This window comes from Sparus aurata, chromosome 15 (assembly GCF_900880675.1).
Source record: "Sparus aurata chromosome 15, fSpaAur1.1, whole genome shotgun sequence".
Lineage (NCBI taxonomy): Eukaryota > Metazoa > Chordata > Actinopteri > Spariformes > Sparidae > Sparus > Sparus aurata.
The window spans coordinates 18345187-18371679 of record NC_044201.1 but is presented as its reverse complement, the minus strand read 5'-3'; the positions used below and the strand labels follow the sequence as shown (position 1 = coordinate 18371679).

Genomic DNA, 26493 nt, shown 5'->3' with positions numbered 1-26493 from the left:
TATATAGGGCAATTTTTTATAATAATAATAATAATAATGGTAGAAATACATTTTATTTATCTTGCGCTTTTCATGATGCTCAAAGACACTTTAAACGACCTCATTTTAAAAAGAAACAACACATGACTTTTTCATTTTCCTCACAGCATATGTAAACAGCAGCAACAAGATGGCGATGGTCCTATGATTTAATTTAATTTTCATCAAAAGTTTTACATCAGGTAAACGTTACCCATCAACTTGGACTGCGTTTTAGCAACGTTACCCATCAACTTGGACTGCATTTTAGCAACGAGCATCAATGATGTAAACACAGATCCACCTGCCTGGGTCTTGCCAGAGTCTTGTGTGGTATTAGCTCAGAACGCGGTCTGCAGCATACAGCACCTTCATTCGGGATGTTGACGTGAAGACAGGTCTCTTCAAAGATGAGAGGACAACAGTGTCTGATCCCATTTCGTACATTTCATTTCTTGTCCCAGTCAAAGCTGGTATCTGTTGTCCTCTAATCCTGTTGATCTGGTTGGATGGTTGAATGATGCCATGGGTAGTGAATGTGTCAAAGTCTCCTAGATTTCATGATTGTCTTATTCCTCAGGCTTGGTCACTTTAAGTCACACAGCATTCAAAATGACAACATTTTGCATTAGAATAAATTAATCTTGGTGGAACTGTTCTTGTAAAGTAAGTCTGAGAATGTATTAGTTTCTCAGGTTTACTTTTGGTGTATATTTACATGGTGATTGGCAAAATAAGACAAGGGAGAGTCAGAGTTACCTTATTATCTTAAATTGAATCTGCCAGTCACAACTGAGTCAGATTTCTCACATGTGTGCAAATACTTAGCCAAAATAGAAGACTCTGATGTCTCCTGAATATGGTGTGTAATGTATTTGTCCCATTAGCTAGCTTTGGCTTGCTAGCTGACAGCTGAACTTCACTGCCGCTTTCCAGTCTGATCAAGCCTCGATGCAGTATTGTGCTGGGTCTATTACATTATCCATGGCTACATTAAAGTTGCCCTTTAATGCCATGCAACACACTCCTATTAACTTTAATTGGTGCCTAATGCAAATTTTAAGCAAAGAAAATGAAAAAAAAAATTATGCCATTGTGAAGATCTGCAGACGGATTATAATAATATGCATATATCTACTGTGGCAGGGTCACAGGGTTGAAACATCTTAGCATCTGGCTGTAACAGAATTGTATATTACATGTTTTAGAGTCAGCCTGGAACTTGATGTGGCTTCTAAAAGCAGCTTTTCTCGAAGATGTGAAAGGAGGATAGTGGAAGCAATTGTCCTCATGTGTGTCATTTATAGAAATGCTGCTGCCTCCACTCTCATCACTTAGCTCTTAGGTTCATTACTGGAGATAATTACAATACTCGCTGCAGCATGCAGACCTAATAACCATTGTGTTCATTTATATAAAAAGCTCTTGTCTGAAATACGGCATGAACTTAACCTTGTTCAGGAACCCCATTCCACACCAGACTGAAGACTGCTGTTGTGGCAACCCAGTTGTCAGAATAAATGTTGGCAATAAAAGTTTCTGTAAACCTCGGATATGTTGTTGTGCTTATGGTCTCGTTTGGTTTATGCACAGAAAACACTTTTAGGGTTAGGAAAAAATGACCAGGCTCGCCCAGCTGTCACACAACACTGGTACCTCCACCTCCTCACATCGAAGTAACCTCGAATACATTTCATGTGAATGTGATATGACAACTTTATTAGACATGTTAATACAATGTGTATACATTTTATTATATATCCATGGTTTGCAGATACATAAAATGCCAGGATTCCATACTGGTGACTGGGCTGGTTACTGTTAACAAACCGGGTTAATGGAACTATGAGGAAGTCTACAGAAAAGCCTTTGACCTTGCTAAACCTTCAGACTTTTCTCAATAACTGGTCATACCTGACTGTAACTGCTTTAACCGAGCTCTTCTTCTCTTCTCTTTTCTTTTCTCCACGCATCTGTTTTTGTCACATTATTTGATGTATTTTTCATTGTCCCTGCCAGGCAGGTAGCTGCTGTAAAAACAGCATGTACTGTATGCTCAGGCAACCAAGTATAGTTGAGGCCACAAGTTTGTGTTACAAACTTTTCCTGTGCCAGCAGTAGTCTGCAGATGGTGGCATGAGAACCAGCATGTACCAAAGCAGTCGCCACCGAGCAGAATAATGTACCATCTGTTGAAACACTGTCACCCCACATCTTTGTTTGGCTCCCAGCATGCATTTTGACTTTGAGTTGTTGTTGAAAAGACAACCTGCACCGATGTTGAAAATGAAACCGGAGACGACATCTGTGGTGAGCTGCCACTTGGGTCTGGAGTGTAGTCCAGTAACATTCTGATATCCAATTAAAACTGTCTTCAAAGCTGGTTTAATATACTTTTTTATATATATAACTTATTTCATATTATAACATCATATTGCTAAAAGGTTGTGCTTGATTAAACTGACACAGAACTTGCACATCCTCTTATCATCTGTCAGATACTTGTTCTGTATTCCAGGGCAAAGATTAACTTTAGATCATTAGGTCATTTAGATGTGATTCTTTAACCTCAGACGCTCTAACATGAAGATTTGAGAGGTCCTGAGTGTTAGTCTAATGACACTGCCACCCCAGATAGACAGACTCAGTGTGGAGCCTGGCCACAGTCCAGTCATAATGGATAAATGAAAGCTATAAAAACAACAAGTAGGGTAAGCAGCAGTATAATGTGCTGTTGATATAGCCTGGTGCTGGCAGCCCGCAGCTCTCAGCTCTCTCATTTAACGCAGTCTGGAGATGCTCAACAGGCATTTGTCTGGGTGTCATTTTAACTAAGCTGTGCTATGGATTATTGACATCTCACTCCTTCAGTCAGACATCTGCCTGAACCCTTCCTGCATCTAATTGTTGGAATGAACTACTCAGTGAGCCGTCGGTCGTCTTTGCCTCAGATTTTTTCAGACTATGAATGATTTGGTCTCAAACCAACAAAACCAGTCTTCCAAACCTACATGTCCCATATAATGCTCACTTTCAGGTTTATACTTGTAGTTTGGGCGTTGTCTAGAAAATGTTTACATGCGTTGATGTTCAAGAAACACATTATTTTTCTCATTCTGCCTCTTACTGCAGCACCTCTATTCACCCTCAGACTAAATGTGTCATTTAAGCCCCCCCCCCCCCCCCCCCCCAGAAAATCCCTGTCTGCTCTCATTGGTCGGATCTAACAAGGCTGAGCAGGCACCGTCCATCGTGTCTCCAGTCAGCTCTGCCAGTGTTGTTTAAAAACATGGGCTGTGTCCAAAATCACTCACTCATTCCCTACTCCCTAGTCACTACATAGTGAATCCAACATAGTGCACTATATAGTGAGCTCAACGGCAGAAAGAAAAACAGACTTTCGAACACTACTCCAGCGCCGTTAATGACGTCACTGCTGTCGCGCAGTTGAAATGTGAATTGAAACCTCCATGCGTTCGTCCGCAGCGCAATGCATGATGGTAAATATTGCTTGGTTAGTGACCATCGGTTGTACACTACTTTTCGCGATGCATTGTGGGATACTTTGAGTGCACTATATAGGGTATAATATTCCTCACTAGACATTCAGACAGCACTACAAAATGGCGTAGTCACTATATAGTGCACTATATAGGGAGTAGTGAGTGATTTCGGACACAGCCATAGCCATTCGGTGGGCGTGGCTGAGTGTGGTGACTGTATGTGATGTCACAACCTTACAGAAATCCTCATTTAAAGAGACAGTGTCTGTTTACAGGCTGTGTGCTGGTCTCTGTGGACTGAGCTTTACTATACTGAGTATATATTTATATTCATCTTTATCTTTATATTGGACCTTTAAATTTGCATTTAAAATAGGTGAGGTGTAGTGATAAGCGTGGCCAGGCTCCCTCTATTTCCATCAGATAAACGGTATCAATAATAGCAGGATTTTCAGGAGACATCACCACAGCTGAAGACAACATATTGGAAAAATCCAGTCCACAAACGCCATTAATGACAACTGATGACCTACGAGGGTCTTGAAGGGTTGTCCCATTTCACAGTGGGGAGATTTCAACCTCTGCACCATGGCTCTCTGTTCTGAGGGGGCACTCGACAACAAAGAGGATCGGGAAAAATTGGAAATATATATCTATAAATTGACGGTCCCAAACTCACGCAAATGAAATCATATATATATATATATATAATATATAATATATAATCATTATTACTTTTTTGACCTTTTCTCACATACAAACACAACAAGTTGTAAAGATTCATCAGGTTGTTAAATTGGAATTCCTCTGCTTTTTATGAATGTTTATGTTTTTTTTTTTTTAATGTAGATGTTTATTAGGCAACGATTTCATCTAGGAGACATGACCTTCTAGAAGATGTAAACAAACAGTCGTGTTTTTTCCTTCACTGCAGAGAAACTTCAGAGAGCAGCAGCCTCTTGTCAGAACTCTTTGAATGTGCTTTTGAAAGAGCCAAGGACAACAAATATAGATATTTCTGAGTGTATTTATGCCTCGAAAAATGATGTATGTATTTCACCGCGTTGTGGTGCAGATCTTGTTAAAGGCAGGCCAAGCAGAAACAACTCCAAATGTTACAGGACTGGGGCCCCCAGCGCACACAGGTAGCCTCTCTGAATATCTTTGCACTCCCATTGGACCCTGTTTCCGTTCCAACTCTCTAATAATGTGTGAAACTGCACTAAGCTCGCTCTGAGGTGCAGCATTCAAACCTGGGGAATCATTAGCAGTCAAAATAGGACTTAACCACTAAGCCAAAATAACGATCGTACTCCAGGAATGATCTGGGAACGACCGACACGCACAGTCAGCCTCCCTTTCTTCCTTTCTTCTTCCTCACATTTTCTTTTCATCTGTTTTTTTTTTTTTTTTTTTATTAAACAGAGGAGTCTTTGAAAAATGACCTGAGAGAGAAAGGCAGACAGCAGCAAAAGAGAAACGATGGGGCGAAAGGTTTTAGCGTCACGCAGGCAAACTCAAGGGGCCACAGTATTAACGGGGAAAAGGGCTTCAAAGCTGCTGACGTCACTCAGGGGGCCCTGATAGAGAAGTTGTCGGGGTGTGGGACAAAAGACATGGAAAAGAAGGAGAGGAATAAAAAGAGGGGAGGAGAGATGCTCACCACTTCTCTGAAGGCGCAGGATCCATAGATGAAGTCAGTGCGCCTCGTGAAGATGAATAATTACAGTTATCATCCGTGACAATACTATAAATAAATATCCATTTCCTGTTCTTTGTTTCAGTGCTTTAAAACAAAGGGCTGATTCAGTCAGCTCATCAAAGCTTTTACATTTAACTCTGAGTCGCTCTTCGCTCCGGCACACAGGTTTATGTTTTTTTTATATATACTGACAGTTTCTCTATGGTGAAGAAATGTAATAGTCTTCGCGATATGTAGTCGACATCATGAAGGGATGTGTTGAACATGATAATCAACATCTCGAAAATCATTCACAATATGGAAAACCGGCTCATGAAAATGAGCATAGAGGTCGATTGTCAAAGCAGCTTATTCAGACCCATATTTACGTTTGGCGTGAGGTGCGGTCCAATTATAACAGCAGCAAAGGAGGAAGTCAGGTGAAATAGTATAAAGAGTAACATGTCTGTAAAGGGAGGAGGTCTGGGATGGAGGGGAAGCAACCTGAGACTCAAACCTCAACTATCTTTCTTCAGAATAACTCAATAGTCCTACATAGCGTTGCTTTATTTGTCCACCTTAATGCACGCACCCTGGCTTGCCTCTCCTTTCTGCTTTCTCCCCACCAGCAAACTTATTCGCTTTTTCCGTCAGCAGTAAGTTGTATAAAGTAGGACAAATAACACACCTGGCGTTTTTGATTGTTCCGCCGCGTGTGGACGAAGCTTATTGTTAATTATGTAGGCGGTCAAAACCAGTGTGCCGCAACAGCCAGGTGCACTTGCAAGTTTGTATAAAAACAAAAGCACAAGTAGTTCGCATTAAAGATGTTATAACAGAGAGCGTCTGTCTTTTCATCTTGCGTGATTGGCAGTAGATGGGAGGGGAAAAGCGAGGGCTGATTGTCACCTAGTTAATAGATTGAAGAAGGCGTCGTTCTCGCGGACGTATTAAAAAAGAAAAGTAGCCCATAAAATGGTTTAAGGGGTCGCCAAGTATACCCGGGCAGCTGTTATTATACATGGGCAGCCTGCCCAAAGTAAACTGTATTTGTGGGGAAACTCTGCAAACCATACAAACAAAAAGCAGTCTGATCGATGTCACTCAGGCTTATCTTCAGTTTATGTAGTGAATAGTACTGTCCATGCTGTCAAGTATCTAAGACACCATGGCTTTTGCCCTGAAGGCCTTTATTGTTGTTTGTTTTGTCAGCTGACAATTAGGTGGCTGCTGCTGCTGCTGCTGGCTGACAGATAACACTTCTTATAAACACTTTTCCCAGCCTTTATCTTTTAAGAGTCGCACCAGCACACTTGATAGGAGCACAGCCTGTAGGTACAAGGGTGGGTCGTTTCACATTGTGAATCGGGTACCGATTTAAGGTCCATGGCTGAAGACCCCACTAACTAACATTTTCTGGTTAATGTCTTGTACGTTTGCGAGGTGATAAATGTTACATCTGTTAGAGGCCAGCACCACAGTCGGCAGTGCTGCGTGTTCACATACACTGTGGTATTCTTTCCTCGTCACTCCGTCTACAGTTCTGCCTCCGTCATTGAACTCTGGCGAGGTTCGATATGCGCTTGCTTGAGGCAGACATCCTTTAATGAGGCTGTCAATGGTAGACTGACAGTTCTTCCCTTCTCTAATACATCAACACAAACCTTTTCTTCACCTGATTGGATACTCTCTGGGCTGTCATTGGTTTTTGATTTCTTCATGTAGCTGGAAAGACATTGCAAAAATGTCCAATTTCTCCTAAATTGTTAACCAATCGAAATATTTAAGTTGCGGTAAAGTCTCAGCTGTTTTTTTTTTCATTTTGCCATGGACCATGTTATATTCTCAGCCATGCTGTGTGCTCATGCTCTTGGTCTCCCCTTCCACAGGTTCCACAAGTTTGCAACAGGACTTTAAATCTCTCTATATGCTGGGCTATACCTACACTTGGTTTCCCGTGGCTTTAAAACCCAGCACTCAGTGTGATATCTGGGCACAGTAATGCAGTGCTGCTTACTGATTTGGTTTTGCTCTGTTGTTTTGTCATGAGCGACTGGCTGGAGGCTGTTTGGGTGAGCGATGAGGAGCAGTGTCTGAGTAAACGAGCTTCGGGGTGGCCAGGGCTGGAAAATAGAATCTCACACACACACACACACACACACACACGCATATATGCATCCACACACAACGCCAGGATACAGATGTCTCATACTCCAACACAGAAACTCAGCCGTCCTCACACAGTCCACCCCTCCACACTCCCTGTCTTTTATCTCGCTCTCCTCTCCGTCTCATTTCTCGTTGCACTGCTTCTGGCTGTGTGCAAATTCATTCACTGTGAAAATGGAAGGCAGCTCCGCACAGCACAGTTTCATTTAGTCTTCTATTCAGTTATCCACAGACTCCCTGCATGCTGCTCTCACTCACATTTCATATGAAATTAAAGATCTCTAATCACTCACACAGACTGACACACGAGTAATTCACTTCACTATCAGCGTCACCAGCAGATTCACTGGCTTTCTTTCTGGGGGGTTTTCGACTTAATTGCGTCCGCTCAGAGTGGACAGCGGCGCAGACTTCACGTCCAGTTTGCTTTTGCCGAGCTTGTGCTGCGGCAGAAGAAAAAACTGATTGCTGATCACCTTTCCTGTCTGAACCTGCCATGTCTTCTGTGAGGCTGTGTTCAGGCCCAGTCTAGTGTTCAGTTTTGTTTACTGTGAGGTGGCTGAGCCGATTAAGTGAGCCCAGTTGACCACTGTCCCTCCCCCTTCATCTGAGTTTGCATGCCGACTCCCATCAGCTAAAAGGGACACTTAGCTTTGCGGCAGCTGGTCCCCACATCCAAAGGATAGCTATGGCAAAGAGTATAGTGGGCAGCAGTTAGCAGGTATGCTGCCCCTGTAGTTTTTGAGCAACCCTCGAACCTTCGAACTCAAAATTACACCTTTTATTGTTGTTATTCACAATTTTTCCTAAAGTTTTCTTTGTGGAAGACTTAAGTGCACATATTTGGTGGGACGTTTGGGGTCCTTCCACCAACAAATTATTGTGTTTTTCAATAAAAAATGAGTAAGAGAAGTGCACAAAAAGTTGAAAAATGATTAAAAAAATCCACTCCCGAAAAACGTAATAATAAAACCAGCTTTAAAAAAGTCCACTGAGAGTTTACTACAACCATTACAACTCTCTGTTAGGTGTGATGCTCTCCACATTGACTTCACATTAATTTGCCTTCTGTGGGGTTCAGCTCGGGTGTCACAGCTTTTCCCTGCCATTATCTTGTAATGGCAGGGAAAAGCTGCAAAACCCTGTTACCACAGCACAAACAGACTTTTAACCGTAACAGAAGAGGAGGTCAGAGCAGATCTTCTTCCTGCTGTTGTCAAATAACACAGCTGTCAGTTTTCAGTTCATTGTATACTAGACTTTATTCAAAAACCACCAATCTGCTGGACTAGCCTGAAGGCTGTTGCGTATCGTTTGCTGATTTGTATCAGTGTATCTGTGTTGCTGACTGTGACTCAGTTGGATTCTCCGCCGCTCAGCACCTGATTATTTAAGGAAACGCCTGTTGGTAATTAGTCACAGAGCGAATTTGACGAAGTTGCATGCAAAACACGTAGTTCGCTCCTTTTTGTTTTTAATGTAACTGCAGCAAGATGTGTCAATCCTTTCTGGTGTGCGCTATAATATAACATTTAAAAAAAAAATTGTACTGACTGCATGGGATATCTCCCGTTTCTTTCAGTTGAATTGCATTGTCTCATTTGAATGTATGAAAACGATGTATCTGTAAATGTTTAGCTTGAGTTAATGCAGTCTGTGTATTTCTCTTCTCTGCAGATGCGCAGTACTCGAGGTGTGTCTGTTTGGCCCGTGGGATTTGTAGGCGGCAGGGCGTATGAGCGCCCCCTGGTGTCCGGGGGTAAAGTTGTCGGCTGGTACACCGGCTGGAGACCGGACCGACCGTTCGCCACCGACATGGCAGGTAAGGAACAGCTCCAATGAGATATCGAATTACTGTTAATAATTGTGTTAATAAAAGCGATTGCAGATATGTTTTTTTTTAATGATAAGAATGTCTTTAATCAGAAATCCATGCAGGCTTCTCACAATGCAGTCGTCAGCATATTTGTTTTTGGCGTGACTTTCATTTTGCATCAGACTAACGTAAATTACTCTGGACAGATCTCCAGAGGTTGATTCCTGATGATTGTGGTTCACCTCTTTCAAAAATCAAACATTTCACTCCATCACTCATGTGGTTTCATAACTTTGGTAGATTGCCATCACATTTAAAGAACACATTCAATTCATTAATTCCACACACAAAAAACGACTCATTACTCATCATGAGGAGAAACAATCAGCCATGGAGCGTGAAATATGAGGTGTTATGCCCCAACTTTATGGAATTAAAGATTTGGCAGAAGGAATACATAATTTTTCTTAATCCAAAGTGGAAATAATGAGGCTTAATAAGGTGCTTTACAAGCAAGCTTTACTTGCTACTTTCAAGTCTAAATGGATGACTGGGACTGAATCTATTTAATAGATGATGCATGTCTAGTTACATCCTGTATCTTTGCTACTTATCCTTAATTGTATTTAACACAGGAGGACTGTTTAATAAAGTATTTGGGATGAGTAGAACATCTGGAGGTAAAAACCTGGTGAGTTACAGCAAATGTTTGGAGAAAGCTCATGGCAATCTGGTGTGGACTGTGAAAATGAAATGGCTCCTCTGTTTAGCTCTCACCACTCTGTGGAAACATGGGACGATTTTATTGATCAGTTCACTGATTACAGAACAGTTACAGTCAACTGGACCGTTTTGGCCTGCCGGCATTCATCAGAGCAGAGAACAAACAGGAAACAAAACGCTGCTCTGTCTTTCTATGAGTTTACCTCAAGAGATCGGACAGGTTTTTCTATTGAGCCTCTGTTTATTCATGGATTAATTTACCAGAAAATGAGATCGGATCTTTCCAATTCATATCCTGACTGTTACTCCTCCACACGCCAGCTTCTGTGCTACTTTGCTTGATTGTTTATTCCTGAGATAAATCACAAAGCAGGATTGAAGAGAGTTGAATAAACTATTCTGAAAACATGCAGATTAGGTGGGGATCAGACCTGAAAGAACCCAGTAGTCTCAAAAAGAAAGTCTGAGGTTTCAGGAAACTCACCAAACTCACTTAGTGTGCTAAGTCTGCTCAGTACATAGTGTATGCAACAGCGTCATCTATCGATACTGACAGGTGTTGACATCATGTCGTTTAAGTAGCTCTGAAGTCTAATTTTATATTTAAGGCCTTGACCCCGATGTAACAGTTTCATTTGATATTCTCTGGTCCTGTAAATACTTTTGCTTTCTGAAATAACCTCAGTGTTTGCAGTAGTCTTGCAAGCCAATGTTACAATGTTGAAACTTTCATTGTATTTATGATCATTTCGCAATAGATGAGAGCAGGTGTATGACACCTTCCTGTCACCAGAGTGACCACGCCCCCTTTTGGGTAAACACAACCACTGCAAAAGCATCATATCATTAAAACCTGGATACAGTGTTGGAGACGGAGCCCCATTCATTCCTATGAAAGCTGTTCAGTGGCGTTTTAAGGCAAAAAAAGCTTGACTTGCCAATGAATGAAAATACCCGAATGTCCCGTGCTGTGGGGCCCAAAGAGCATACCGACGCTTCTTTCACAATGTAAGCTTATGGGAATAAGTCATTTTGGGCCACATCACCTGATGTTGTAATTACACGGTTTGGCCACTACGAAAAGTGGCTTCAAACCCTGGCGCCCCTTCTCCAAGTGGTGCTTGCTGCAGAACCACGAAGGTGGAGCTGCACCAGAGTCAGCCCCGCCCACCAGAGTCAGTCCCACCCACTTTCCACCAGAGTCAGCCCCGCCGACTTCTTTTTTTTCTTCTTTTTTTTAAAACTTTATTGCAAACGAATGAATTTACAAGCAAATCGCGCAAATAATCCTTTTCTTTAATGTTTGGTTTTAATTGAAAATACTTTTAATGGTTAAAAAAAAAACAGGGGTTAAACACAAACAACCGTTGTTTTTTTTTCTTTTTTTAGAACTTTGTTTCACATAGGACAAAACAAGCTTACAAATCAATATGCATTTCACATATTCTACGCCGGGGGGCTTAGTTTACAGTAGTAAATTTAAGTGTTCACAAATATTAAACAGTTTGGTAAAGATGTTGATATATGAAGCAGATAATTAGTTTTTGTTACTCTCCCCTCGAGTTTTGTGGATTTCATTAGACAACTATTAACCGAAACAGATATGATAGCATAGTAGGTACGTCTGCGAGTCAACGGAGCGGGCGACCAGGGTTCGAGTCCAAGTGTGCCTTTTGCATTTTCCATTTACTATCTATAAACACACTAGGACAGATGGACGAAGAGATTTCGTAGACAAATAAGCCTCAGAATATTTATCCTAAAAGAATAACTTAATATTCGTATCAGCATCAACAGCAAAAAAATTAATGCCCCTGTCCCCTCCCTGATGAATATCTACAACGATGTCCTTGCAGGTTGCAGGTTATGATCTTTCCTGCCACATGCCATCACACTGTACAATAACAATTTTGGTCATTACTTACAGTCACTCCGCACTTCACACATTACACACATTGCACATTTCTACTTTGCGCTATTATCATCATAGACCATTTGTTGTATATACTTTTATATATTACATTGAATAGTTTATTCTTTATATTCTTTATTCTCTATGTTCTCACTGTGTAATGCTGCTGCTGCACTGTAATTTCTCAGCTTGGGATCAAAAAAATATCTCTATTCTCGCAGGGCCGCTAACGTCATAAAATAATCACCCGTCCCATGGCCTAAGATACAGTAGACTGCTGAAACAGTTTTAGGCAATCAATATTATTATTGAACTAATAATAATAACTATATTTATTATTTTCTTAGTATGCATTATTGATTAAATATCTCGGGGTACCAGTCTTGTTCTGGTAACAGTATTACTTTGTGAATGAGAAATTACAAGTTATTTTGTAATCTTGTATCTCGTGGCATTGAATAGCTGTATGGATTATGAGGATGTTTAGACAGACATACAGGTTAGGATAATTGCTGAATGGCCTGTAGGTGTGAAAGGGAGTGTGAATGTTTCTCTGTTTTTATATTCTCTGCTCTGTTATTGAATAGTGACTAGCCCAAGGTGTATCCTGCCTTTCCGAGTAAGTCTGCTGAGACATACTCCAGCTCCCCCATAGCCTTAGTGACGATAAGTGATACTAAAGATGAATGAATGACTGAGAGTTTAAGATATACATCAATGTTGATGATTTAATTTTTCATGTTATTGATGACACATAGATCTGTAAACTAAACCAAACAGCAAAATTGAATAGAGAAGATAAAATAATGGACATAATGCACTTAAAAATAATTATCAACAAAAAACTGGCTCCTGGGCTACAAAGATGTACCTCACATTTTCTGGCCAAAAAGGTTTACAACCAACAGTAACTACAAACAAAAGGGAAACGAAATAATAAATATGACCAATAAGAACAACCAAAAACAAAAAGAAAAATAAAATACTTTAAATCAAATCAAGGAGAGGCTGCATTTACACACCAGCTCCTACTACTCATATTGACATTGAAAATGTCAGAGGTCAGGGTTGTACATGCAAGACACACGGATGCCTTTTTTGTCTCTAATTTCATGCATGAACAACTCCATATCTTCTTTGTCTTCAAAAGTGAAAATGAAGGGAGCCCGGATTTCATCCTCATCCATATCCATGTCATCTTGTGTCATGAACAGGTCCCGCATTGTGATAGCCATTACTGCGTTGTCTTCATCCATACTTATGATCTATGGTGGGATAACCTTTTATTTTATCTTTTTAGTGCTAATCAAGTGCACTGGGAAAGTCTACCATACTAGCTACGTTAGCATGTACCGTAATTACCGAGTGTAATTACCGCGGAATTTACCGCACATTGCAAGATAAACGTTTAAAAATCAACTTTATGCTGATGTCGACATAATGACATATGTCTTGGAAAACATTTTAAACACTTAATAATTATGTTTATGTTACGTTGGGTTACTTACAGCCATTAAGTTGAAGTCCAATCACTTGCTCACAACTCTTCAATCCAGCGACTACTACCACTTGCCTTCACTTGGGGCAGGCTGGCTGTGGAAGTCTATCAACGGGCGGGCATGCGCCGACTAGGGGCGGGGCTGACTCTGGTGCAGCTCCACCCTCGAAAGTGCCAGCGCCAAATTGAAGAAAAGAGACCTAGTAGCACCATGCCTAAAAGCGATTGAATGGCATTTTGCACATCAAAAAACAAGAAGTCTTTACTTTCCCGAAGAATGTAGGACAGTAAAGAGGAGATCTGCGGTTTTATGGCATCCGCAGAGAGGATAGAAAATGGTAACCTGTGTGACGTGGCCAGTCAATAAGTGTCCATATATAGCAATTAATTAATCACAGGTTACTTCATAATATTATTGTAAATGACGTCTGTGCGAATTGTGCATGTTGATCGAATCAAATCAGAAAACAGGCGATGGTGTAACTACAGTTTTCACTGTGAAAAATGTGACCATGCCATATAGAACATGCTTTTATAATGGAGTTTGGTTTAACAGTCTGTCCACTCGAGAGACATTCATAATTCACATTAATTGAGCTGATCTACTCTCTAATAATGAACCTTATAAAAAGCTATAAGTAAACTAGGAAGTTTGGCTAAAACCGACCTTTTCCACTCCTCTCTGCTCGTAGCGGAGTCTCTTCATTAGCACAAACAGCTATAAAAGCAGCGGCAGTGATTCAGCTCTGCCACAGAGATGTAATTAGTAAACAGTAATATTGGACGGATGATAAAACAGCCAAATAGAGTGTCTTAATGACTGACAAAAAATGACAGACGACAGAAATACATCACCGAGACATTCATTAAGGTAGATCTGTGTGTGTGTGTGTGTGTGTGTGTGTGTGTGTGTGTGTCCGTCCACTTTGATTGAGGTCGGACCGAGAGGACATTCATCAACCCCTAAAAAGCAATGCTGTAGTCTAATGTTGTGCTATTAAATTAGCAAAGACCTCAGCATTAACCACCAGTCAAATTAGAGGGACCGTTTTCACCCCTGAGGGTCAATGGTACGACGCAAGAGCAAAGTACCCAGATGGGCTGCCATCATCCATTTAAATTTTCCTAAAAGCTCGGTGCTGAAAGAGTTTATGACTGAACTATCTGGCCTCATAAGAAGTAGGTCTTTGCTCAAATGTACTCAGAAAAGTGCATTATGATACGAACTTGTCAGACATTGGAAAGCTTATTTCAGCAACATATTTTTTCCACTAGGTCCAATATTCATTCAAATACTATGAAAAAAAAAACAAAGAGCAAGTATAGCTAACAGCACATGCTTCTTGTGACAGTGAGAGTCCAAATTTGTCTTGTGGTTATTACGGTTCTAATGGAGAGCAGATTCTCAGCAAACATCTCCATAAATCTATTTACATCTGCATATCTCCTGAGTACAATCCAATCGAAGGAGCGTTCACGACTCCAAAGAGGGAATAATTTATCACGCTGACCAAATAATAATGGCCTGTCACTCCTAATTCCACCTCACCCACTCAGACATCAGTGCATTTAGACATCTGCTGGAAAAATTAGTTGTTAATAAATACAATTAAATGTAGAGGTGTTGTTTTATCTAAGGTATAAACAACGATTGCATGCTTATTATTCCCAGGCACATATGTGGACATGGCCGAGGGCACTACCACGGAGCACATGCATGCACTCACACTCTCTCCACACACACACACGCATAGGTCTGCCCCGGGGAACAGGGTTAATTAAAGCATGATAACAAGAGCGAGCCTCTCTTTTTTCTCTCCTCCACCTTTCCTGCTCCACCACGGCCCAAGATCTCATCCCTCCATCCTCCTTCAAGCCATCCTATTCCACCTAATCTTACACTCTCTCTCTCACACACACACACACAAACACACACACACACACACACACACACACACACGCTGACTGTAATTATCAGCCTTACTTTTACACTGGGCTATATAATTACACTGTCAATTTGCAACGCAAAGATTTACTGCGGTGGTTGTATTATGAGGCTTTTTTTTTTCGCTTTAAATTCTGCAAGAACAACAATGGCTGTGCCGAGCGAGAGGCCCAAACTTTATTCACTCTTAAATTATTATTCATAGGATTTACAATGGGGTGTCTGCAGAGCGCTGAGTGAGTGCCAGTGCGTGTCCTAATAGTATTGTGTTATACAGCGCTGTATTGTTAGCAGATCACTAAAGCCTCCCATCTATCGCTCTGTCTCATTTAACCAGACCCAATGGAGCCTGGACAATGATGCACTGTTCACCTCGGTGTGTGTGTGTGTGTGTGTGTGTGTGTGTGTGTGTGTGTGTGTGTGTGTGTGTGTGTGTGTGTGTGTGTGTGTGTGTGTGTGTAAGTGTGCGTGTGTGATTATAGACACGTGCGCACGCAATTACTAAATCATGCATCTGGTTGAGGGCACAAAAGCACACACCTGCCAGCACTTCAACTGATAGGCATGCACACGCAATTTTCAGGGGAAGCATCCTTGCAAAACAAGGCAATTGTGTATATGCATGTATATCTATGTTCTCAGCAAACACAAAAATATAAGCTGCGTGCACCAACACAAAGACATTGTGCCTTTGCTGAAGTGGTACTTGTGCCTCAGGAGTGTTCCCTCAGATAGGACATAGAAGTGTTTAACCCTCAGTAACCCCACTGTTTACCCTGCTCCTGAGATGGTGAGATGAGAGGAGAAGAGAGGAGGATAGAGACAGAGTGCAGAAACGGTTACAGACCCGTCCTCCTGCACTGAAGTACTGGTGTAGCAGCAGAACAGAACAGAAGCAGCTGAACAGGGGACACAGACATTAACCGAATGTGTGTCTCTTCTAGCAGAATATAAATGAAGCAGATAAAGAATAAATGTTGCACATCTTAACTTCTTATTTCTACCATTTAGTCACTAAGTCACAGTGTTTATTGTAACAATAAAATGCACTTTTATTTGACAGCTTGCCTCTGCTAATGTGACGCACTGGAACGAACTTCACCAAGTTAGACGCAGACTGTACCTGAGGCCACAAACACCTGGCACGGTCACATATTCAACATGTGATGGACATGAAGACATACTGACAAAAATGAAATGCAGGATGAGGCTGAACATTGATGAATGCGGATAGAATAAAGCACGATGGACTGCCGAATGGTAAAGACAACACTTGATATGAAGAGGTGTGGTAAGACACCAATCCCAGCGAGAAAACCACCTTTGTGCTCTTGGGATTGGGGTTGAGTCAGCTAATAAGAGCACTCGCTGCATGGCTCACTGAGCAAATTGTGGGCAGCTACAGTTTGTAGCGGTAAGCTTTCTTAAGCAACAAGGGAAACTCCAATAATCACCTTGGTACTTATTCCTTGTCATCAAACTGATTGAGCTCAAATAATGTCAACTTTGTACTGAAAGACTCCTTCGTGTTAGTGACAGGAGTCATGTAATGTCATGGTTATGATGGTGTGGGTCAATCTGAGCCACATCCCTTCAAATAAAGTGCTACCAAGTTTATATTATGTTGTAGTAAGACAAGACTCAAAGTCACTGTGATCACCTTCACTATTCATCCTGAGGCGTGTGGTGTGAAGGGCCAGAAAAGATAAATCTGTCCTATTCTGCATGCACTTTAGATAACAGCAGTGTGGTGTACAATTTAAAGTGAGAAGGGGGATTCTGTTTCACTCGATGCCGCAGCGTTTGAATGCTGCTCTGCACTCTGGTTGGGAGACGGAGCCTTCATCCTCCATGTCTGATTAAGCCCCTTGTTGAAAGTCTTGCATATTATTTTGGTTTGCAGATTTCCACTTTGTTCATTCTAAAATGTAGTTTGCCTCACTGCATTTTAGCATGAAAAGAAACTGGAAGACACCACTGGAGGTAAAACGTTGAGCTGTCATTGTAACATAATTATGGCATTTCAAGATCAGACTGTTGTTTTTTTTAGCAGAGACAGTTGTGTGGTAGCATTAATGAGCTTTGGAGAAAGTGTCTTTTTATCGGTACATGCATGAACGTGCAATAGTCTTTAGTGTGTTATCAGTGTGTGAATATAGATGCACCTACCGACACACTGAGGCAGAATGTTGTCCATCCTAAGGACCAAACACAGAGGTTTAAACAGAGTAATGCAGTTTATGTTATTCAATGCAGCCAGGATGGCAAGGATTGTACATTGTGGAAACAAAACAACCTTGGAGGGCCAACTCCTCAAGTCAAGGCACTGCTGTCCACTTACATCCGAAGGAATAAACCATTCCTTTGAGGACAACAATGTCAACATCTTTGCCGGAGGGGACAGATGGTTTGAAAGAGGAATAAAAGAGTCCATCCATGTCACCTGGAACGACTGTCTTTGAACAGAGGAGGTGGCCTTCAACGTAACTTATTACTGAAACTCGGAGCTCACACTTGTCCTCAAGGACTCTGTAAGGACACTCCCACACAGTGTTTAAAATCCAGCCAACTCCCCTCCAGTTAGTTAGAACTGGAGAAGTCTCTTGGATGAGAGGTGAAACATCTTCAAGAAACTGAAACAAGTCCAGTTGCCTACGATACAGCACTTAAGATTTACCATGACCTGGATGACTGAGAACCTTCATCAAAATAGAGGCAGATACACACACTTAAGATTTGGGGTTAGAGAGGGATTTTTCTTGGGATAAAAGAACCAGACTCAGGGAAGAAATACCATGATCTTGAAACCCTATTAAGCAGTCCATCTCGTGTTTTTCGAGTTCATATTTCATTCTCTAAGAATGAGAAGATAAGGACGTAGTGTCAGTAATGTCTTCCTTTGGCTTCTGAAGAGATGTATAGAAGCCTGGATTTGGATTTTTTCCTTAACTCAAACAGCAGAACAGACAGTTCTAGTGGAAAATGAGTCATTTACTGTCTTCTGAGAGAAGTTTGGACTGTTTCTGAATCGACTTCAGTCTTTCCTGGACCCAGCACGTACTGTAATCGCCCCTAGATGAAGCTGGTGGTTTCTGCTTGATTTTGTCTCAGTTGGAGCAAGGTACCATGGTGTTTTTGGACCGCACATCCCAGTGGTGACCTGTCAGTCAAACTGTATGGGTGGTACTGGGACATGTTTCTAGGATTTTTATTTGTCTTTGTCTTCATTGAAACAAGAAGAGAAGCCTGTGACTGCAGCGTTACATCACCAGCTGATCGAGCTTGCTTAAACGGTTAATTTATTGCTGGCTTATGATTTTATTGTCGTAACGCCGTGGTTGCTGAGTGTGCTCCTATCTGTTTTTGCCCCGGAGGTAAACTCTTTTGTGTTTCATCTCAGCCCCTGAACTGAAAATGAATCACAGGGCGACGGGATGGAACACAGATGGGGAGAGGGGATGAATAAACGGAGGAAACAAAAATAAAAATTGATTGCATACTCGCATGTAAACCTAGAGCACAACAGAGTGATTCCCTCAGGCTGCTAGAGTTTCAGGTTACACTACAATAAGGCAAATCAATAAAGCACGAGAGACCATGCCAGGCATTGTCTTCTATCTCATTTTATTGTTTTGTTTATTCTTCTCTCAGCCTGTTTTTCCTCCAGATCAGATCATTATTATGTATTGTTCCATGTTTGATTCTCATAGCTATAATATGAAGTTAATTAGGATAAGAATTGGGCTGGACAGCATACACATATTATTTTGTTATGATATTAGACTACATATCATCTGCATTGCAGTAAAGTGATGTCATTATCTGACTGCTTAATACTTGCCTTCACCCACTTATTCATTTTATCCACATTACTGATGAATATTTGTCATTGTGTTAGTATTTAGTAAGAGCTCCTCATCTCTCCAGCAGCCTACCTCCGCTTGAGAAAACCAAGTCCTTCTGAAATAAATGAAGCAAAGATTTATTTCTCTAGTTCACCCATGAGCTACATAGCTTTGCTTTTAACAATCCTTGAGCTTCAACAAAACGGAATTATTTACGTCTGTCATTAAGTATTTGCAAAGGGATTTTGTTTTGTTTGTTTGAAATGTGTAATTTATCAGCTTGGAGTCTTTTTTTTTCTGCTGCCTTTGCTGGGGCAGCATTACGTGACATGTTACCAACACCTGTTGGTTAATGTGATACCATCAGTATGGAGCTAAGAAAACCAGGACCGCCAGTTAAAAATATTGGGCAGTTGCATAAAAAGTGGCTCAACAATCCACTTTCAACTATAGGAAACATCGCAAGAGTTGTGATGTTAGTAGATTAATGTGTTGAATTAACCGTGAAAGTAAAATGTCTGCGTTACATACTGTAATTCTGTTCATATAATTCAGTCATGGCTATCAGAAAGAACCACCCCAGTGCAGACAGGTTCTATTTTGACCATGAAGCACAGTTGAGGAACTACATTCAGTCTCCAGGGAAAACACAGGTAAAGTTCAGTAGTTCCTGAAATAGTTATGGGCCCCCAGAGGCGGCGAGCTCACACAGTAAACTCCAATCTCGCTCACTCTTTCTAATGATGAATTTCATGCAAATCTTTTTTCTCCAAAAAGGATAATGTGGCATTTAATGATGCATATAGTCATATAGGTCAGCGAGAGTAGGTCAGGAGTGGGAAGTGGGACAAAGTTAGTGCAGAGCCTGGACGATCGCCTCTTGGGCAAACGGGGCTCAGATAAGCCCTGATCTCCATATCGCAGAAGGCTGGCTGCAGGTTAGAAGATGTCTATCTTGTAATTGCTCTCCTATCTGTCTGCTCCACCTGAGCTGCATTTATCTCTGCAAATAGCCTACAGTATCGCAAACACAGCAGTAATACGCCTGATACCAGAGTAACCTTACAAATGGTATTATATCAGGGTCTGTATGTGGCTTTGTGTATGTATAAGGCATTGTGCCATTGTAGGGGTTTGCTTCAGGCATGGAGAAGAAGTGTGAGTAAGAGTAACTTGTTTTTCTAAACTTTAAAAATAACAAGAAATTACCCTAAAATTGCCAAATTGAAATGTAGTGGTTATTCAAATCTTCTATTGAGGCTTTTGAATGAAGCCTTGAATGTCTATTTTCAAATTTCAAGGTTAACCCTAAAAAAAGTAAATGAATAAGCAAAATCTCAAAACCAAAACTCAATTGGATAGAGTGATCCAATGCAAGATATGGTCTCTTCTTTCCTTCCGATTTTTTTCTGTAATCGTGTTAGAGCCAAAATAGGTTATTTGTTATTATGCTGCTATGGCTCAGATATGGCAAAAAAACTTGCAGAAACAAGGGCTGACTGTTGCATCACCTCGTGTCACCTCGGCCAAAAAGCTGCACTTAAACGCACCGCAGAGAGGAAATAAGTCTCCAAACCAGGCAGCAGTCATCGTATTCGTCATTAGAAATCGGAAGACTTGCGGAAACAAACCGTTGCTATGACAAAGAAGCACCACTCTCATTTATATAGAATCAAAAATATGGCGAAGAGGCAAGGCTCAATGGGCTTTTCTTCTTTTTCCGTTTCAATCAGAGTGATTTCTCTGTTACTGACGAGCTCTTCTGCCGATTCTACACACTCAATCTGTCAAAAAGTCGCAGACAAGGACCAACTAACAGGACACAACTGTGGGCAGAGACGATCACCAACGGCCCCGTCATAATTGATGTATCAGGGTCCTTAGACTGCTGCTACACTGCCTGTTAAAGGTGGAGAAAGATGGTTATCATTCTCTCTCATCCCCTGATCATTAAATATGGATGCCCTGGGTTGGTGTTTAGGTCCAAGCTAGCATCGATATTTGACGACCTGGATTTTAGACTTAACAATCAACCATCACGCATGCAAATGCAGCGCCGGATTCAAATGTTGATTTCGAATGTTAATGTCGATGTTATGGGCGAAGATTCAAAGCTTTGAACTGTTGGCTACAGTAAAAAGCATAACCTCCGATCTATAAACATTGCGTCTGTTTGAGTCTTTAAAATGGCTCCCAGTCTCACCCCGGTGTGTACTTCAGTGTCTCTTTCTGTGGGTGAGTGCAGGATGAAGGGCGAGGCCGTGTTTGCAATTGGCTGACCTGTTCTAAAACGCTGCAAAGTTAAGCCTATAGAGAGATGATGAGCAGAGCCATTTGCATGTCTACAGTTTTTCTCTGTGTGTGACCCCAGCTGACACTCACATTACTCAGAGGATGGCTGTCTGCCGGCCGTGTGTCAGTGCCTCAGGACAGCTGCAGCCTAGAAAAATGCTGCTCAGCCACAAGGGAGAGGGGGAACAGAGAGGAAGGAAGGATGGTGAATTATTTGGGGTGAATTCCCACACTAATGTGCTGATTGCCAAGGCGTGCCACCCACTAACGATCTCCATAAATAAATATTCAGTAATTTATGTCGAGACCTTGTGCACAGAGGATTGCAGACATTTCTGGAAATATTCTCCGGTCACGCTCTGAACTGGAAAGAACTTCAGCAACCCATGGAAAAATACTGCTCTCGCTTAAAACATAACTACACCTACGCTTTCATTTTTCATGCCCTGATGGGGCATTTAATGGCCGTACCCATTTACCCATGAATTACACACACTTTAAATATGCCTACACTGTGGTTCTTGGATTATCTGTGTTTTTTTTCGAACTTCCAGGCAGCAACTGATTTTCAGCTTGTATGAATATTAACTTGACACTGAGTCAGCTTGACTTTTTAATAACTAACATAATGCTCGCACAAAAAAAGCGTAGATCATTTTAAAAAGGCTGCGAGCTTCGCACGGTGTCAGGGCTCTGACATCCAAGACTTTAGATTCTGGCCAAACACTGAAAATTAAGGAAAGCACATCCGTGTTTGCTCAGGCATGCCTCCCATGTTTAAAGGAATAGTTCCACATTTTAAGACATTTCTTGAAAGCGGTGTTTACCAATGGGGAAGCCATGAGTGCAGGTTTCAGTATATAGGAATATGTCACTATGTTGCCCCTAGAAAAGGGCAAGACTGTCATTGTTTCTCTTTAATTTACCTTTAAGCAGATTTCCGCAGCTTTCTTAGGCCGGACAAGTGATATCTCTCTCTCGCTAAAAAATCAATGTTTACACCTTTGCGGTACTTTTAGCAATATTTATAGTAAAACTAATGAACATCTGTTTGAGTGAAAGAAAAAATGACGACAGGTGTGTTAAATAAAAAATGATTAGCACCACTGATTAAATGCAGTCTTTCTGTACTCTGATGAGGGAAATACGGGTGTTCGCAAAGCTTATGAGGAGTGACAGCTTGTTTCTTCATGCAAAACAGATCTGTGGTCTGAAATTAAACTAAGCTGCTTTATTTTAAGCTTATGACAGGTAGTTCGACAATGGTTAAGCACGCTGTGTGTGCTGTGATTAGCTAAAGACTGCATGTAAGGGGAAAGCCTGGTTCTATTCAAAGTTTTTTTTTAAATGCTTAAAATATAATGATAATGTTGTATCTCATTGGTCAGTCTATACACAAATACTAATGTTATAAATGTTGTAGAGGGCGTTAAATGCTTGAAATATCTCGTGTCATTCGTCCATCCAGCAGTGTGTAATGTGCTTTCACATTAGTGTTTCCATGAGGATGAAACAAACGCGATAGAACGTGTTAATTAGTGAGTTTTAGATGTCTTTGGAGGAGGGTTTTGAAGTTTACAGAAAGCCAGGCAGTTTACCCCCTGCTAGGTTACGCTCAGCTAGGCAAATCAGCTCTCTGCTTAAAGCACAGTAATGCGACTAATGATCTTCTCTCACTTCTATCAGCGAAGCTCTTTCACAGACTACAAATGGTCTTGCATTCATAGCTTGAGAAGGAAGATCTTGTAGCTTGTGAGAATTGACCTCAGTAAAAATGTTGTCTTTTGGCGCTGTTATCTCGTTGACCGGCCCGACGGTCTCAGTGAGAATAATACACAATGTGAGCTGCTAGTTTGATTTTATTTGGTAATTAAGCTAATGAGCAAAGGAACATGCAGAAAATGACTCTTCGACAGATCAAGTCTTTTTTGTTTTTCGTTGATTTTAATTGTTATTTTGATGAAATTAGTTTTTGATATCATATAATTAAAAACATATTTATGTGAATGAATAATTAACTGCGCTGCAGCTGTGTAATTAATTTCAACTTGAACTACTGTATATGGATTTTAGGACTCTTTCAGGTTTGTCGGTATCTTTTTTTATTACTGACTCTGCAGGAAGACTGAGACAGTGACTCTGGAGGCAGCATGAGGGAGGGAAGGTGCTGATGGGATTTGTTTTAAGCCCAGTTGGGGTATACTGGCTGCAGTGTGGGGTCTTAAAGGGGAAAACCCACAGAGGACGAGAAAATGTAACGATCACTGTATGTTACCTCTGGACAGCTCATTGTGAAAATTGACAGTCCAGACAGATTGGGAGTAATGAAAAGTAATGAATGGATTTATAATTTAATAATTCCAAATGAAATAAATAAATAATTTTCCCCTTTGAGAATGAGTGATGTTAGTATTTCACAACAGTTAGAACAATACAAAAATACTCAACAGCCTCAACAGCAATATGTGTATATCTGTGACGTATTGTTCCATTTTTGAGGGGGATGGACGTCAGCTGCAGGGTGACTCTTCATGTGTGGGATCCTTGTGCCTGGAAACATGAGCGTAGGAAGCATTTAAAATGTGGGAAAGTGTGACAAGGTTCTGGGGATTCTCCCGCAGAAACTTTCTAACAGAGTAGAGGCTATTTTTAGCGTCTTTTCCGTGTCTTTTTACGGGCTGCTTGATTAATTTATCCGAATATACTAGCTATGAAAGAGCACATTTTGCAGTTTTATCTAGAGAGCATGTTTGGTCCCTGCTCACATAGTGGGGAAGATATTAAAAAAGCTAAAAGTTCAGAAATTGATTTGATGCATAATTCATAATAGCTGTGTGGCACAGGCTCCTGATATACGCTTTAGGCTCAAAGTACATATTTGCTGAACATTTCAAATAGCAAATAACTTCAAATACAATACATAGTACCAAAATAACCAAACAAAATCAAGATTAAGTTTTGTAAATCAGCCAGTACCTTTGAAAAGCTAACTGTTTCGATCAAAAGTCCTATATTATCTGTTCCCACATCAGAATGCGAGTGCCTTTCCTTGATGGTCGGCCTGGGATAGGAAAGGATTATTACTTGTGCTCCAATGAAGGCCACTAAGCGAAACGTTAGCATGTTGTTTGACATGGCCAGAATACATTTCTCAACTCTTGTCCGGCGCGGGTGTGTGTGCTACCTTCTGGTCTGGACTTAGCACCACTATATCAGACAAATTCCAGAAAGCACATCCTCTCAAAGATTAACAACTGATTATGTTGCGACACTAGGAAACACCGAATGAAGGAGTAATTAACTATCTAGCTATTAACTCTGAAAATGTTGAGGGAGATGGTGCACTGCCAGGAGCATCACATGCAAACAAATGCAACACAGTTCAGTTCAGTCATATTAAACTTTGAGCCAACTACCAGCATTTACAAGCTTTAGGTCTGACAATCATCAGTTTTCTGTTTCCAATATAAGTTGAGAGAGATTGGCAGAGGAAAGAGTCCTGAATGTCAAGAGCAACAGTTAATAGAAATGCAAAATTGCTTCATGTGGCAATCACAATAACACTGATAACCTGTGGATTACCAGCACAAGAATGGAGGCCAAACCTCTTTGCGAGGCAGAGAGACACTTCGAATAATAAAAAAAAAAAACGTGCTCTGAAAAGCCTTGCATAATGACAAGCTGGTAACAATTTATAATAAACCCTTTACTTTCAGCTCATACATCTATTTTTTTTTAAGTCTACAGTTTTTATTTCCAACCATGATCCACAGCTCCATCTCTGAGTCAGCTGGAGTTGGAGGCTAAAAGATGTAAAAAAAAAAAAAAAAAGAGGCCCATCACATGTCACATTCAGACCTCTGCCCTCAGGGTCGGACAGCACATCAGATGTGTGAATGATGTGTTCTCTCACACACATGTTGATGAGGACAAGGTTAAGCACCGCAGAAGACAAGGTCAACCACAGCTCTTGTCTATGGACCAGAGTGAAAAGGTGGATATTTTTGAGTTATGGAGGATAATTGTGCAGACTGGTCCCTCAATCAGATTCTCTTTTCAACCTTCAAACGTATTTCTGGTTGCAGGACAGCTAATATCTCTTTGCTTTCAGAGTAATTATGCCGTGTCAGATTTTCTCGCGCTGCATCCAATTTTTCTAATCAGGTTGATTAAATCTGGTTGCAAGCCAGCAATTAATCTCCACCTCTCCTCTGCTACAACACACACACACACACACACACACACACACACACACACACACCGGCACCCTTAGCATCCTGACTTCCCCCGACTGTCTCATGCTTTCCTTCTCCTCATGTATAGGAAGTACAATTATCGCAGGAGAATGGCAGACCCCTGTGGTAAATTAATATAATATCAGCCATATCATTAGTCATTAGACACACTAATGCACTCACTCATTTTCTGCTGTGATTGTAATAGACTCATAATGTGCTTTTAATTCATGCTGGCTAACCTCAGCACCCTCCTTTATGACATTGTTCCCACTCTTCCTCATCTCCCTCCCTCTTCTCTCTCTCCACCAGGCTTCGCAGTGAACCTCCAGGTGATCCTGGCCAACCCACGGGCACAGTTCAAGAGGCGTGGCTCCCAGCCGGGGATGCAGGAGTCGGACTTCCTCAAGCAGATCACCAAGGTCACCGAGTTGGAGCCTAAGGCCAACAATTGCACCCGGGTCAGTAACCAGGCACTGCTGACAGCAGCTTTTTCAAATTAAATATATTTTCCTTCGGTGCCCTCTCGCATTATTTGCTGTAAACATCACAATGGGTGCTCCTTCTAACTTCAGACCATTAGATTCAGACTGGGGAATTTTGTCTGCTAAAAACACAGAATTTCAATAGTCAGAAATTCATTGAGGTTCATACTCGATAACTTTTCATTAGTTATTATCACATTACTTGTGCAGTGCAGAATAAAGCTTGAGTGATGTTTCACAGGTGTTATTTTTACCTCATGAAGTGATACTGAAACCTGGCACCTTGGTGACTTGAGAGGAAAGTGAATGAGCTAAAGTTAGAACCTGCATAAAAAGTGGCCCAAAGATTGTTTTTATATAGGTTTCAAACC

At 41.1% G+C, this 26493-nt stretch overlaps 1 protein-coding gene across 1 annotated transcript in view; it reads left to right on the top strand.

Annotated features, from left to right (window-relative positions):
• b3gat2 (beta-1,3-glucuronyltransferase 2 (glucuronosyltransferase S)) overlaps positions 1-26493 on the top strand; it is a 57462-nt gene that overhangs the window by 16948 nt on the left and 14021 nt on the right. The window contains exons 2-3 of the mRNA XM_030442937.1: positions 9049-9193; positions 25950-26098. Of these exons, the coding sequence (XP_030298797.1) occupies positions 9049-9193; positions 25950-26098 (294 nt within the window). The remainder of the gene's footprint in view (positions 1-9048; positions 9194-25949; positions 26099-26493) is intronic.